General features: G+C 42.9%; 1 protein-coding gene across 1 annotated transcript; it reads right to left on the bottom strand.

The window, feature by feature from the left end:
- Positions 1–218: 218 nt before the first annotated feature.
- pkd1l1 (polycystin 1 like 1, transient receptor potential channel interacting) lies at positions 219–16,323 on the bottom strand. The gene is made up of 46 exons (XM_028433532.1): positions 16,188–16,323; positions 12,972–13,140; positions 12,310–12,549; positions 12,075–12,207; positions 11,785–11,988; positions 11,483–11,664; positions 11,106–11,309; positions 10,866–11,023; positions 10,532–10,768; positions 10,267–10,413; positions 8,958–9,032; positions 8,717–8,890; positions 8,550–8,627; positions 8,325–8,467; positions 8,094–8,214; positions 7,856–7,991; positions 7,501–7,693; positions 7,363–7,419; positions 6,996–7,295; positions 6,672–6,923; positions 6,476–6,589; positions 6,238–6,389; positions 6,060–6,160; positions 5,777–5,975; positions 5,597–5,680; positions 5,268–5,475; positions 5,069–5,175; positions 4,868–4,967; positions 4,660–4,788; positions 4,407–4,586; positions 4,168–4,333; positions 3,994–4,085; positions 3,505–3,911; positions 3,349–3,433; positions 2,920–3,038; positions 2,732–2,842; positions 2,540–2,648; positions 2,207–2,292; positions 1,895–2,129; positions 1,707–1,811; positions 1,401–1,541; positions 1,179–1,304; positions 890–1,087; positions 636–791; positions 386–553; positions 219–308 (listed from the first exon to the last, which is right to left on the bottom strand). The coding sequence occupies exons 1-46, from the start codon at positions 16,321–16,323 to the stop codon at positions 219–221; spliced, it is 7,107 nt and encodes a 2,368-aa protein (XP_028289333.1).
- Positions 16,324–16,712: the final 389 nt, after the last annotated feature.

Raw genomic sequence — 16,712 nt, 5'->3', positions numbered from 1 at the left:
TCTTTTGTCCACGTCGGTTTGAGTGATGCTGACTCCAGGCTAGACGAACAGTCTTCACCCTTTAACTGAGCATCAGACGCCACAATAAAATCTGGGCAAGGATTGTGTCTCATGTGGTCTCTCTGTTGCAGTATCTGCAGTTCAACTTTAGACCTGGAAGTAATGAAAAAAAAGTAATTATCTAAATAATCTTTACCTATTGTGCTAGTGTAATTGTGTTACCTGCACAGGTGAGGGATGATTTCTCCATGATTTGACGAAGAGTAAATGTTGCCATCCATGGGCTCATTCACCGTTGACTCCGAGTCCTAACAGCAGAGTCCAGACAATGTTGGTTTTACTCTTTAAAATACTGTGTGTGATGAATGCATGACATTGACTTCACCTGTGTGTCCATGTTGACAGGCTCGGGTACGGGTGTGACGGCAGGACTGTCTTCCTCTCTGTACTGTTGGGCTTTAGAAGGCAGAGTGTGGTGCAGGCTGTTGGAGAGGGTGTTCAGTCTGAACAACAGTTCATCCAATAAGCCGTCAAATTCTTCAAGGTAATACGTCTGATAGCACAAACAAAAGGTCATGCATTTTAAAAGATGTGGTATAAGATGAACTTGTGCTGTTAGCAGCTGTTTTCCTCACCCTTCCCTCCGTGTGGTTCCATGTTTGTCTCTGCTGCCCAGTGAAGTCAGAGACCCTCTGTCTGATGTAGCCTGCCAGCTCTGTAAAAGTGAAGACATTCCTCCGTCTCCCACATCTTTTGTAACTTTTGACAATTGAAGAGACCACACCAAACACCTATAAGAGAGATAGGTTGAACGACATACAGTGAACAGAAGTAACACAGCCTTGTCTATTTAGCTTGATCATTTAAGTGATGTAGTAGATATATGTACCATTGCTGTCCACACCACAGTAGAGGACAGATGGAGAAATCCACAGAAACCTCTCCTGTGATGAGAGAGGTCGGCAGTTCTGACACCCCGGTAGTGAAAGTGTATAGCCTGAAGGGAGCGGGGACCAGAACTGAAGCTTTGTATGTGCAGCAGTTTCCCCACACAGGACAATGCCACCAGCAGGATCAGACCTGAAATCTACCAGAGGACGTTAGATCCTGTCTACTGTACATAACTTTAAATGTGGAATAAACACACATACAGCTCTATTGTTACATAAAGTGTTTACCATTGGCCATAAAAGGCTTGAGAGAGAGTGGCTGAGGAGTGAAGCTAATATCCTGTTCACCCTCAGCACAGCCACACACTTCATGGTGAGGAGGAAGAGAATAAATCCACGCAAAGTACGGATGAACTGTGGAGACAAAAGAATAAACACCACAGCAGGCTGGAGCTAATATAATTGTGCTTTCCCTTCCTTCCTCCTTTCTCTCATTCATTGATCTCTCACTTGTTCCCAGGTAGCCAGCAGGCTAACATCAACATGTCCCCTGCTGTGGTGTCTCTGCAGCAGCTCCACAACTTCCATCATAACAATGGAACGATAGATGTAACTGATGTAGTACACTAGTGTCACCGCCAGCAGACTGATCTGCAAAAGAGAGACAGAGAAAGGTGAGTAAAAATTCAAACTGTGCATTTTTTTCTCTGTGTGCTTTGTTCAACAGCTGCAGGCCACTGTACCCTTTCTGCTAGGTCAGTGTGATCTTGTTTGCACTGTGGTAAGTTTGTGTCTATTTGCCTCTATTAAAATTACCTCCACCCAGTTGCAGGGTGTCCTCCAGTATCCCATCAGCCCTTGCTGTCGTACATTGGACACTTGATGAGAGAGTTGTGGCAAAGATAGAAGGAGAAACAGAAGCTGAAGAGAAAAAAGTCAACAACATTTAAGATTTTGGAAACTTTGGTTCTTGTCACAGGAGATAAGATGATGAAAGGTTTTACCTGGGACACCATAGCTACATAGTCCCACACAACAGGAGTGTGATACACTCTGACGGACTGGACTGTGGCTGAGGGAAGCAGGATGCCGGCGGGGCTCTGCTCAGTGAGCAGGATCACGGTGGTGAACAAGTTTGGTGCAGGGCTGTATAGTGTGAACTGAACCTTCAGGGCCACCGTCCTTCTCCCCACCCAGCCGCCTGAATGCAGATGCTTCAGTTTTAATGCAGCTTCAGACCTGGAGAGGAGCACAGCTGAGTGGTGGTGATGTGATCGGCAGTGTGGTCACAGTGAATGTGCCCGTGTGTTTCTCACTTTGTGTGGCCAACAACAACTGTAGCACCCCAGTCAGAGTAGCAACCCAGGCGACCACATGACTTCTGAGGCATTTCCATGAAAACCTGGGGACCATGATATTTGAGCTTGTATTAAATAGAAGTTACCTAGAAATTAGCAGAGTATTTGATCTATTGATTGGTACCTGGCTCTGAAATGTGTCGGCCATGTCTGTCTTCTGCAACACTGGATCTCCAATTACAACGTGTGCCGGCTGAAGATGTCAAGGTAAATTCATTTATTATTTATTTGTAAATTATTATTATTCTGCTTTGAGTTACATTTCTTTTAAAGCTTTCACTTGTTGCTTACTTTAGTTTTTGTTGATGAATTCATGTACAGTAAATCAAGCAAGCTCGTCTGTGTCCATTTCCACCAGCCCTCATGCGTTTGTATAGACATAAAAGCATTGTTATGGTTCCTGGTGAAAGATAACATGATTTTTTTATTTAGATTTGGTTAAATCTAAACAAAAGAGATACAGTGTGTTTGATTGGGTGTTACCTAACAAACTGTTGTCTGACAGCTTTACTGAGGTTGTAATGGTCACTGGATGAGCTGCCAAAGGTTATGCACATCATCAGAAAAAGCATGGAGGCACACAGAGACAAATCCCTGAATAGAAGAGGAAACATGTGAATCTTTAAACACCTTGGAGTCATGTACAAACCGGTGACACCTTCAAGACAAACCTCAATGTTTTATGGATAAGAGCCTCTCTTCTTTTCTTCCTACGACTGTTCCTTAGCTCTGCTGGAGTCGGCGGGCGCACCAGGCGCAGGTACCGCGCTCGCTGACGTGCTCCAAGCTGCTGTGTGGTCAGACAAGATTTATGTTTAGATAGAACGAACAGCTTCGATTGAAATAAAGTCCATTTATCACCTTTTCAATTTCAAAAGTAGTGAACCGCTCTTCTTCAGCCCCTTTGTGGCTCAATGGTTTTAATTGTTCTTTTTCAAACTCCCTGCTATTGTGGGAATGGTGAAAGTCTGGTCTCTTCCTGTACCAACAGGAGACAATGATGGCTGCTGTAAATATCTGGAAAAGAAAAATAACAAGCTAGATGATAAGCTTGTAATTTATATATGCATGTAGCAGACATAAGTCAGGTGTTGTCTTACCAGAGCTGGCTGGATGAGGAAGATGCACAACATCAGAGAGACAAAGAGAGAATGTATCCACAGCAGAACTTTGCTGCTGCTGAATCTGACACAAAAATATAAATATTACTAATTCATCAATACAACAGTGCATTCTAAGAATTTTCATGATCATACCTCATTCCCAGCACCACAGAGAGCACCAGGCAGAAAAGGGACAGCATCAGACAGAGGGCCCAGACCAAACAGTGACACCGCTGGGATGGCAGTCTGTATGCAGACTGTGTGTTCTGGTGGCAGTCCTTCTTCAAGCCACAGTCTAATGAACTTTTTCCTTGATGATTTTTCTCTCTTCTCTGTTGAACAGCTGGATCTTCAGCCCTCATACTGAACTCTGAAGAAGACTCTTGGTGGCTGCTGCTCTCAGATAAATAATCAGCATGGCTCTCTTGAAGTGCTGCTCCCAAACTGTTTTTTAAGGCCAGAGCATCCTCCTTTTGTGTGACCTTGGATACAGCTGGTTGGATTACAGCTTCTTTATCTGTACCTAAAATTGTAGTGAACACTGACAGAAGGTCTGAGTCCTGCAACATGAGAACAAAAGGTAATCAGTAATGTAAAGTACTGTGAAAACAGATACATATAAAGAACTTAGAGTGGTGTTACCTCTTGTTTCTTCCTCCAGACATCCTGTGCCCACTGCTGAAAGCCACTCCAGGATACAGGAAGCTCCAATACACTGGTCAGTGAAAGAGCATCTGAAGGAAGCAAAGTCGGAAAAGAATAAGGTCAGAAGACTATAAGATTAGTAATTTTTTTTTTAAATAATGCAAACTTTACCTTCTGCATAGTCATTTTCAGTCATTCTGCACTTTGCATGTTGGACTCCGCACAGTCGAAACAGTAAAGATATCACAGTTGCTACGGGCAACACAGCCACCACACTTAAAAATCCATTTTTTACAGAAGCTGCTGACACATCAATAATGCCCAACTCCACCTGCAACTGTCAACAATAAATATAAAACCACAGCTTGTAACACGCAAATCTTAAACCTTGGATGTTTGATTAATATTACCTGATCAGCCGATGTAATATGTGATATGATCACTGTATTGACACAGGCATACCCCAAGAGCAACAGCAGACACACGCTAAGCCTTTGAGCATGTGTGAAGGAGTTAGGAGTGGGGCGGCTGTGCACAGACATCCAGAGGTGGTAATCGGCCAGATAGTCAGATAGCTTGAGACACAACATCTGCAATAATATAGATGGAAACACATGGTCACAGAGAAGATTAACCGTGTGCATGTTTTTATGTAAAGCATACCTTAGCAAAGCCTATCCCTCCAGCGCAAACACACAGCATCCTCTCCACACGGCCGTCACCTCTGTTGACAGCTAACCAGCACTGACCAGCAAAGAGCCAAGCGCATCCCTTCACATGCCCTCTCTTCACCTGAGTTAGTAAACAAATCATTATTAGTATCTAATGAAAAGGCTGAGCACTGATGGAGAGTCCCACTGATGGATTTTACCTCAGAAACCTCCACAAGTTTGATGTACCAGTCTGAAGTGGGTCCAGAGTTGTCATGCCAGATGTGAACCCCCCACACAGGACCGAGGCTCTCTGCTGAACTATAGAGTGAAGGACATTGTGTGGCATTCTCTTATATATATTAATTTATGGTGATTTATATGGAAAAAACAAGAGAATGCAAGATAATAGAAGATTATACCTCAGAATAAAGGTGTCCTGAGAGTTCCTCCTGAACAGAGTAAAGCCTGGAGCATAAAGTTCTTTTGTCTGTGAGAATCCATCTTCACCATACAGCACTATGTAAACCTGGTAAATGTGTACAGTATGTATAAGGTTGTAAAAAACTTAATTGCTTTATTTTTGCTTTATTTATTTATTTTAATTACTTAACACCCTACCTTTGCAGTTATGCGAGCTGCGGAGCAGAGACCAGTGTGGATAGTAACAGCATAGAGATATGGGTCAGATGGAGAGTTGTCAGACAGGTAGTGAGCTCTGTGACTCTCCTGGGACAGAACATCAGCCCTCTTACACACCACCAACACTGGGATGTACAGGCACATGCATACCAACAGCACACCCAGCACTGTTAGATTTCTGGAGACACTGAGAGACAGAGAGCGGGCAAGACAGGATGTTAAAGTCCAAATTACAGCTACAGTTAGAATAACAGATTTGAGTTTGCTCTTGTTATACAAGATCCAGAGCTCTGGGAGAATGAGGTCACCTTAGGAACAGGTCCAGATCTGCTGTGTCATGACTGCTTTGGATCTGCTGCTGCACCACAGTCAGCGGCCTCAACTGATGACAGCTGGATTCACACAGTAAATAAAAGAGAACACATGATTAGGTCAGGACCTTCTCCTCTTCTTGTCTCTTCTGTAGGTCTAATGTTCTCCTCTCTTACCTGCAGTTGACTGCAGGAGTTGTGTCAGTTTGCTGTGTTATGCAGCCATGGTGTGTCCAGGCCCCCTGCTGGCCATCCCAGGACAGGCACTGACTGCTGTCCACTGTGAGACTGTAGCTTACCTTGTCACTCCAGTGCTTGTTTCTGGATGCTTTATTAAAATCAGCATTAAGCAGAGCCAAGTAACCGACACCTGCAGCTGGAAATGTTTAATATCAAAGGTTAAAGAATGAAAGAGGGACAGATAAATAAACAAACCGTGTAACCAAAAGATGTTTCTTACCATTGAGGTAGGACGGTAGCAGAGTGATGCGCGTGGTGTTGCTCCCCCAGTGATGAATCCTGTGTAAGTGGTGCATGCTGGGAGTTGGCCTCTCAAACATCCTGATATAACAGACACTTTGTTTGAAATTCATGCAAACTTGCTAAAAATATGTTTTAGAGTTTTATTGCAAGTCTACCTGAAGAGCAGCATAATGGGAAACACCTTGTTGGAGGGTGGTGTGAACACTATAGTCAGTTGGATGGCCTGCTGCAAGTGCTCCTGGGTAATGTTGAAGCTGTGGTAGTTGATTTGGTGTTGGGAGAGGATGTACTCATGCAGAGAGGTCCTCTGCAGCAAAAATGTCAGAATATGTCACATCATTTTTTTGCTTGGAGAAAACACTTTGATATTTCCACAAACAGGATAAAACATACATTTCTTTGTGGATGCTGAAGCTCAATGCTGATTGGCTGAACAAGGGAGCGGATAGGGATCTTTCTCCTCGTGCTGCACTTGTAAAGTTTCAGGTCGACCACTGGTCCACTCATCTGTAAATTTAGAAAAGGTAGTAAGAGTTTTGCCTAGTCTAGTCTTTAATCACTGACTGTGCACGCATTGTGCCGTTCCCACCTGTGTGTGATAGTTGGCACAGGTATAAGGGCTGTATGCAAGCTCCGTCACCACTCTGAGGACACATGGTTGATGCTGCCTCTGCTCTCTGTGGTGATGAAAAAGCAGCATCTGGACCAGAGGCGCAGGCATGTAGAAAGTGGCTGATGCACTGCGGATGACTGTGGAGGTTTGGTTCTGGTATGTGGCATACAAGCTGATGAGGCTGGTGCTTACTCTGTGTTCCTGTTTCTCATGGAATATCATGTGCTTCTAAAAAAAATGGAGAATGGATGACAATAGAAAACTAAATGTAAGCGCAAAAAAGTGTGTGTTTGTTCTCACCAGGATCAAGTCTGAAGCAGTCTGCAGGATGTCAGCTACAAGCTGCACCGCCTGCTTTACTGGAACTGACTGTTTAATGTGAAGACCAGTAGAAGAGCCTGAGTCCGATACTTGTGTAATGTCAGCACTCTTGGTTGTTTCAGCTGTGAAGTCACCTGTAGAGACCACACGGAGGCTGTAGGAAAGCAGGCTGACCAGAGAGTTGAGGGTGTCCTGGTCAGAAAGGCACCAGCTTCCAGCACTGGCCTCACAAAACTGCTGAACATAAGCTGTCACTCGTCTGACGCTCACTGCAGTCACCTAAAGAGACAAACCAAGCATGAGAAACATGTTTGACATCTAGAAGAGTCCATCAAAGTGGGCCTACCTGATTTGTAACCTCCAGCAGGTCTTTGAGAATGCAGATGTTGTCTGCCATTGATACCTACAATTCATTCACTTGTTGTGAGATAATTGTGCAGAAGAACAAGATTCTTTTGGAGTGTAGCTCAGTGTGTGTGTGTACCTGGTCACTGCTCTCGAGCTCACACACTGTGCCAATAAGCACATTGCGAAAGCGCCTCTGTACGTGTGTGTTGGCCTCAGTGTCCAAGCTGAGTCTGTTCAGGGTGCTGGAGAGGAGACTGATGTAGTTACGAGTCTCAGCACCGTTTCCAAGTTGTAGCAGAGCTGACAGGTTCTTTAAACCTGACTCTGAACTGGAGACAGAAAGTACATTATATTATATGATACATAGGGTTTATTTGGTTGATTGAGAGTTTGTAGCCTAGAAGGAAATGGCATCCGTACTGCTTTTAATTTATCCATAGAATTAATAAGCATCTTTTAATTTGTGCTGTGAAGGTGTGAGTAATTCTTACAGCTCCAGATCAGGGTCATGATGGGCAGAAGAAGATGAGTTGTCTCTAAGGAAGCTTGGTTGGACTTGGATGATGACAGGACAGGGTTTGGTGGCTGATCCATATGTGCTGCTTCTGACCTCAGTATAAACAGTTACTATAGAAAGAGCAACAGTAATTAATCAAAAAAGGGGTCTATGCAGTAAAATCACACACTAATTCAGTGTCTGAGTGAACGACCCTCGATCTGTGTGTTTACCTTTATGGTCATCAACAGGGTCACCTGAGGGGAGGCTAAAGTAGTACTGGAAGTCTCGGCCTTGGTACAGAATCCTGCGAGGTCTGCCTCCCACACTGAAGCTGTACTCATACATTAAGTCCTCCATTCCACACAGACACATTAATGGTGGTTAGTCGTGTAGTTTGAAAGGGAAAAGTAGATAAATGTGTGATTTGCTGTGGGATTACTAATGTATGTAACAGGAGACACCTCTTTCCCTGAGGTGCAGAAGATGCTGAAGTGTGTGTGTAGCTCCATTCCTTTGGCTGGCTGCACCTGGCATGTCATGCCCTTTGGAACCGGGTTGGTTTTTAAGAACAGCTGAGTCTGGCCCAGAAAGCCTTTTTGAGATTCTGGTTTCATCAGACAAAAGCAGAAAGCATCATTAACACACAGGTCCATTCTTCAAATGTCTGTTGTTGTGTTGAAACTTACTGGCAATGACTTCCAACATGTATCTACTGTTTGGCCTCAGACTGAAGGGTCTGAAGCTGAGCAGAGGAGAGGAGATGCCTAGAAAGACGCACAAATAGAGAAATTTGTGATTAAAAGCACAGAGACACACAGGAAATGTTGGTTGGCCAGCTCCCTGAGGACTGTACCTGTGTAAGTGTAGGACTCAAAGAGGCTTCTGTCTACTGGGTCTCGGGGTAAATCGATCAAAGTTGGCTCACGAGTCACTTGAGAGGGTTTCAGCTCCACCAGATTGCTCCCCTCATCTTCATGTAGTTCGGGATCAGAGTTATCCTCTGCAGTGAAGCCTTCACTGTCTACACCTGGGAACATGTATGAGTAAACAAACAAATATCTTATAATAGCAATGAATACAGCTAGGTACTCCACCTGCCGGCCGTCCTGCTGACATCCCTGGGTCTCCTTCCTCTGCATTTGGGTAGGGATCATGATAATCTACATAATCTACAGAAGAAATGTAGAATAGAATTACACTGTATGCATGAGCATAAAGTTGACAATAAAAAAAGTCTCAATGCTAACATACACTCAAATATACATGACCGCCTGCTGAAATAGTTTAATAGTGGGAGCTGCTTTATGAGTTCCCATTCAGAGAGCTGCAGCTATGAGGTAATGAAAAGTAGCCAACTGCATCATTTACCATTTGTAATAGCCAAAATGAAAAAGACTTATAGGATGTGCCAATCTATAGTTGCATTATATGCACAAAAGTATGTGGACACTCAGAGACAACATGCATTTTCTGACCTCCATTTTTTTTCTCTGTACTGCCTTTCAAGCATTTTCTAGTCTGATGAAGGTTGGCCGACTGAGATCAGGACATGCAAGCTTTCATCTAAATTCTCAAGCAATTAGTCAATGGATGGAAGTTTTGAAGTTCAAGTCTGGAAACATGAACGTTTTCAGGATATTTTCTACTGCTTTGTAGAACACACCGATCGATTAATCATGGACAATCAAAGTTGCACATGATGTCCATTTAGTTTTGGTCACATTGTGTTCAAACTATAACAACAGTCCGCGACTACCGGACTGTAACATCCACTTTGTACCACAGGGCGGCGCAGTGATTCAACGTAGCACCGAGGCTGCTTTCAGCTCACCAAGAGAAGAAGAACCAACATGGCGTAACATCGCGTTTGCGTCTAGCGCTGAAATCACCCAACCACCAACCTGTAGGATGGTTCGCTGGATGAACTATGGAGACCAAGTCTGTTTTGCGTTGCCTAATCAGGGGAATATGTGCGAAGAAGAAACAAACTCCAAACCTTTTATAAAAGCACCCAGCAGGACTGTAAACATCTTTATTTTCACTTAGACCTTGCTCGGACTGAGGTTCGGACGCCGCCGCCATTAGCTACACCTGAGAGATGCTAGGTGAGTGCAGGTAAACTGAGGCTAAAGGCGGTATTAACCTGGTAAAAACCACTCTAGTTAACCCATGCTGCAGACTAACAAGGTTTGCAGAAGTTTAAGTTGCTAGTTTCGGCTAAGATTGGCAAGAAAAAGCACTGCCCTCACAAGAACCAACTCTTGATCATGTTAGCAGAATTATGGCTGCATTTCATTCTCAGCTCGGGTAATGTACTTTACACATAAACTGGGAAGCCGCTTCGTTGCCAGCAGGTGGCTCTGTAACAGCATTCCTCACAATATAACCACAGTTTTCCCCCACCTGTTCGACCACCCGCATCCCCATTCTCCAGGAGAGGAAAATAAAATTCCCAGTCAGCAGAGGAGTCAGGGTCAAGTGGAAGTTCTCCAAGACTGTCAGTGTGGTCGCTCACGTTGTCAAGTGAACTGCTGGAGGACTCTGACAGGCCTGTGTGTGGAGGACAGAGGAGAATCTCATTCAGTAACAGCTTACGTACAATTTAGATACTACATTTCTATATATATTTCTATTGTATATTTTTAATCCCACAATCCTACAGGCCAACCTTTATTTATAGTGTTTCTGTCTGTGTTTGATGGTGTCCTGATGTCATTCTGGTCATGATTTTGCTCGTCGGCCTTAGTTTCTGAGCCATACTCCATAAGCAAGGGGTGAGCAGAGGCATAGACAGTGAGGGTGTCCTGTGACGCATTTATAATGAGAGGATGTTGGGTAGGCATCTCAGGAGTGTGAGGAGATGTAGCTGGGATCTCCATGATGGCAGACGGAGCACTGAGATCTGCTGTGTAACAAAACAGGACTGAAAAGAAACAGAGGAGTCGGAGGACAGTCAGAAAATATTGATGCTGAAATGACACATGAATTTGTCTTTGATGTACCGTCTGCGACAGGCTTGGATGAAGCATTGACCAGGTGCAGACTCCAGGTGTACTCGATGTGTTCTGCACCACAGTCCTCACATACAGCACTGACAGAGAAAGACTGATCCCAGTTCACATGGTCACCCTGGCACTCAGGGCAGTTAACCAACACCTTCCTGGAGTGGATGTTTTTAGATGCATATCATGAAAGCACATAAAGGAATAATGTGTTTTAATTAATTAAAAAATCTTTATTACCTGAGCAGGTTTGATGTGACAGTGAGGAAGGTGTCTGATGATGCTGATCGCTCTTCACTCTGGACAGTTAAAGTGAACTGGAACTGATCAAAGTTGTGTTTTAGGAAGCTGACAGGGAATGTGAGCAGAGGAGATGAAGTGGGGATGTGTTGGTTGAAACAGGAGCTGGTGATGGAGCTGACTGGTTTACATGTCCAACTGTAGCTATGAAAAGAAAACGGGAAGAGAAGTTTCAAACATACACAAATATCTATCTACGAATTGAAGACATGAAATTACTGTAAGCAAAAAACACAATGAACAGAAGACAGCAGAGGTCTTTGAAATATATGCTCAGTACAGCAGCAGATTTCTGAACATTAGATAATAATTTCTACCTGAGTCGGTTCATAGGGAAGTCAGGGTCGTATGAGGCCTCTCCATTCAGTGTTACCATGGCAGTGCTCGTGTTGGTAATGAAAACATTGGTGCCACCCTGAATGAAAGCCACAGGAGGGCTTGGCATCACCTGAACTTTCACACTGTAGTTATTGTACACCACACTGTTGATAACCTGCACCTGCAGAGTGGAACGACAGCTGATCATGCCGCATATATCCAATACTGTGGAACATGAATTAAAAGCTATTTACTGAGAGTTTATGTATGTCAGGGAGTGGCAGCTTGTGTCAGTTCTTACCCTGGCTGTGGCAGAGTATGTGTCATATTGCAACAGGTGGCTCTGCAGTATGAGGCTCTGTCTGTCTGTGTCTGTGTGAGGCAAAGAGACACTCTGGCCTGCAGAGTTAAATAAGGTCCAGGTGTAGTGAAGGCCTCCACTTACATCACAGTCAACTTCGGTCTCATATGTCACGCCCAGGCGGATAATCTCATATCGTGGCACCTGTGAGCAGAGAGGAGACTTTATTTTATTTTATTTATATTAATGACTCTGTACCATAATTCATTTACATTTTAAGACCTTGGTACCTGTACTTTGAGAGGCCCCATATTTTTAACTGGTGGAGGCTGACAAGGTTGGTCCACAACAAAGATGTAGCTGCTCATTGTCGCAGAACTGACGAGGTTAGACACAACAACATCAATGCCAAACTCCCCTGTTCTGCAGAGAGAAAAGAAAAAACGACCCAAATTAAATAACTACAGTGTCATTTTAACTTACCCGCAGAACCACAAAACTAACTCACATAAAACCCTGGTTCACCTGTTAAAGATGTGCTGTTCTGTGCTCTGCCCAGGTCTGACTGTTCCGTCTCCAAAGCTCCACAGAAAGGTGACGTTGGTCCCTGCATTGACCCGACAGCTCACTCTTACCATCTGATTCTGCAGGACTGAGGCCTGGTGGACTAGCCTGTTGAGCTTCACTGCTCTCTGGATCAGCAGTGTCATCACATCGGATGTGAGGGACATCTGACCCAGCGACACGACCGCGACTACTTCATACCTACGTTGAGAAAGGCAGAACATGGAAGGGTAAGTGACTCTGTTGGCTACTACACTGGTACAGGTGATATTTAAGATCCCTGCAAAATAACAGCACTGTCAGGCAGTTCACAAAGCTGCAGACCGGCCCCTTCTAGCAGAAAGGCTCTCAGAGTGACTAAGCCCATATATGCAAGAGGTTCGGGTGTAAAAATGGGTCTAACAAATTATTTTATTCAGGGTTTGTGTCCTGTTTAAAATGGAAAGCCAGTATTGACCTAATAGTTTTAGACTTTTGATATTAGGATGCTTTAACCTTGTGTCAAAAAGCATTTCTACTGCATGCAGTACATCAAGTGGACACATTGGATAAATTCATTGTTATTTTATTACTATAAATATTAGATTCATTTAAATAATTACAAAAATGCGTGTGTGGTGTACCTGCCAGGGTTGTGGTATCGTGTGGTGATGGTCCTTGAGCTGGTTCTGCCTGATCTGGAGTCTCCAAAGTACCAGAGGATCTCCACCGGGTCTGGTACATCAGCCAAGGCCCAGAAGGTTATATCTGTGTTTGTAGGATACACTTGCTTTGCTGCAAAAATCCTAACAGCTGGGATGCAAAAAGACAATACATATACCAAAGATTATAGATGCTTCAAACAATTCAAGGGTGAAATTGTCTTTATGAAGGAACATAATGTATTGCATCTAGGTTTAAAGTTTGTGCTACTTTACCTTGGCCATCCAAGTGAATATGACTTTGACTGGCATGTGGTTGCCATGTGTGATTAATTCTTGCTTGTGGCGGTGGCTTCCTGTTCCCCTCAACCCACACTGTCACACTCTTGTTTTGAGAAGACACTCGATTCTCAGCTCGAAGTTCAATCGCAACCCTCCCAGTGTGGTTGAACAGCAAAACCACCGCTTCCTCTGCTTCTGTAGTGTAGCTGCTGTTTCGGTACATTAATGTTTTATTCACCAGCAGAGAGACAGTTACATCTGATCCAGCTCTGACGCTAAATAAAACTAAGTGTTTTTCATTTGTGGTGACAAAATTGGGAACATCTAACACCAGCTCTCCAACTGGATCTTGAACGAGGATTTGAGTTTGAAAGGAAGCCCAGCAGCTTGTGTTAGAAACCTGAACTGTGACGGTGTAACGTCCTGCTTTTGGAAGAGACACATTAATGCTCCAGTCTTCAGTTGTCCTGTTTAATACAACTGCGTCGTCCAAACTCACAGTCCAACTCTTTGACCCTGTGCAACTGGTATCACTGGCAACCCCCAGACTGAACTCTGCTGTTGTTGAAGCCACTGATGTCCAACTTCTAGAAGGCCTCAGGATGCACATGTCGGTCGTGGAGGCAAAAGATACTACCAGGTGATACTGTCCTGCAGTGGAGGGGAGGTGACAGTGAAGACAGAGTGGCAGATGGTAGCTTGAGTGATTGAAGGTGTGGAGGATGTGGGTATGAGGGTGGTGATGTGAGATGGTGATCTTCTGCTGCTTATGTGATATGTTTCTGTTATCTTCACTGCTGAAGTCTCTCTGACTCTCACAGCTGTGGTTGTGATCTGCATTCTGTGAGGGGACAAGTCTTTGCTTCAAGGTTGTAAAGAGCTCCAAGTGCACAAAAACACCATGTCCACCAGGCAGCTGATCTTCAGATACATTCTCAGAAACTACACAACATGTAACCACCTACAAGAGAGCACAGACAACAGGCCACACACACGAGTGAGATTTAGGAATAAATAGGGTTGTGTTTTATAGTTACAGCACAATGGAACAAATATTGTCTAATATATATGTTATTTCATGAAAGTAATTAAACAGCCATTTTCACTTTAACATAACATTTGCTAAAGCACCAAATAGGAGTTCATCTTTACCTGGAAGTGATATATACACATAGTGCACAATTTCTTTTTGTTTTTACACGAGTACCAGCGTCTGATTGGTTTCTGGTGTGTCTTTGTGTGTAAATGGTGGCTGTAAAGCATGCTTTCACATTGCAGCGCGTGTGTGTTTGGATTATATAACAACAAAGATGTTTAAATAAATTATAAAACTTTATATTTACAAAATTTCAATTTTTATATTATATTTTTATTAATAATCCTGCAAAATAATATATTTTAATGCTTAAACTTCCCGTAAAGAAAATCATTATTCCTCCAGGGACATTAATGGGTTAAGCTATAGATCTACGGAAAATGTTTTGCTACATTTACTTTCCTCTTGTTGCTTTGATATTAAGAAACAAAGCGAGCTATTGTGTTTTTTTTTTAATTGCATGTTTGCATTGTGTTATTGCATATTTCATACTCCTGGAGGACCATAGTGGGTGTCATGCTTGAATTACCAGATTTGTTATGTGCTCCTCTATAATAATAATTTTGATATCAATTTGATTGATTTGATTGATATAAGAAAAAGCAGCTCACAACGACCTACAATTTTTCACTATTTTCACTTTTTAAAAATGTCTTCGGTTTGTTAGGTTATGTTGATTTATGACAAATCCCACACTGAAAAAAAAAATATGTGCTTAGGTTTAACTCACCACAGTGCTGTTCAGACAGTCTGAGCTTGAAAGAGAGACCAGCGTGTTTTTTAGTTTCTCCTTGTGAGTACACCACCAGTCGAACTCTGTTGCCAGACCTTCACTCACAAAGGCCTGCAGTGTAGCAGGGTCACGGTGTGCACAGTGTGCTGCTTTGGTAGTTACGTTAGTGTCAAAGCGTACAATGGGGATGCATGAGGGGGCGTTGAGGGGGATATGGAGCAGAGAGATCATTAAACTGCCTGGAGAATGTTGCAGGACGTACAGTGGGAGGGTGGAGGAGAGTGTGGAGAGAGGGCCTGAGACAAGGACATCTAAAGAAGAGAATAATAGGAATAATTTAAAATAACAGGCTAAAATAACAGATAGGCCTTTACATGTTGTGTTTTACACTAAATAAATAAAATAAGTCCAGTCTTACTGATTTTATATTTGGCTGGAGATTTAAAAACCCCACCAGTCCTCAAAGTAAAGGATCCGTCCTCCAAAACATTGACACGATGTGAACTTTGACCCTCCGAGGTCGTCTCCAACAACTCCACAGTGACGTGGGAATAGTCCCTCCCTCCTAGACCCACAGTCCCGGGAGATCACAGGAAAAAATGACATGAAACATAAAAAAGGACTCTGATACATATTTCTTACAAAAATATCTTAATACTCAAAAATCTTTATATTATTATTTGTGTTTCATCAAATTAAACACATTATTCAGATAGTAATATCATCACAGTATGCCTTTTTTTAGAGTAACATAAAATTTTAATACAGAATTAATTTTATGTTGTAATATAGAAAATAAACCAATTTGTATTTTATGCTTTTTTATGTCATTGCACTTTTTTAATATTTTTGACATATAAAGATCAACTATTTTATTTAAATGCAATAATTCTAAACTTCAGTAGAAGCATGAAATACTGCATTATTAATGTAATTTAAAACAATCACAAATAAATGCAGTAAAAAATGTTCAGAAGTAAATGACAATGTAAATTTTTCTCATAAGTTAAGTATGGAGCATTTTCTCACAACAAACATCTGTAAAGGCAGAAGGTATTTATAGCACATCTGTTCAGTAGCAGCTGACCTGTAGGCTGTCCGGGGCGTCCTGCCAGATTTCCAGCAACCTCTAAGACAAAACTCTTCTCAGACTGTCCTCCCTCTGAGGACACAGACACACTAATGTTGTGCAGAAAGGGTCCTTCGGTTCTGTAGATTGCCATGGCTCCTTCTGGTTTCTTTCCACGAGGCAGAGACGATGCACTATATCAAAAACAAGGAATTCACAGAGCAGGTCAGTGATGTGCTGATCTGTTTTTTTTTTTTTTTTTGGTTCAGCACGTCTCACCTTTGTCTCTCACCCCCTCCACTGACGTCTTTTGTTCCTTCACTGGATGTGTTAAAACACTCACTGACCACCAATCCTTGAAGCTTGTTGCCACAGTAACACATTTCTGAAGACAATGCTGCAAACTGGTACCTGCATCAACAACAGTGGAAATGATCATAAAACAGAGTTTAAAATACTGAGCACTCAGTCTGACACATACACAACCAAAGCATGTCTTATCATGCTGATGTTAGAGCCCACAGATAATGCACTGGAGTGAAA

This window comes from Parambassis ranga, chromosome 20 (assembly GCF_900634625.1).
Source record: "Parambassis ranga chromosome 20, fParRan2.1, whole genome shotgun sequence".
Lineage (NCBI taxonomy): Eukaryota > Metazoa > Chordata > Actinopteri > Ambassidae > Parambassis > Parambassis ranga.
Note: the sequence above shows the minus strand (reverse complement) of the source record. Positions and strands in the feature narration are given on the sequence as shown.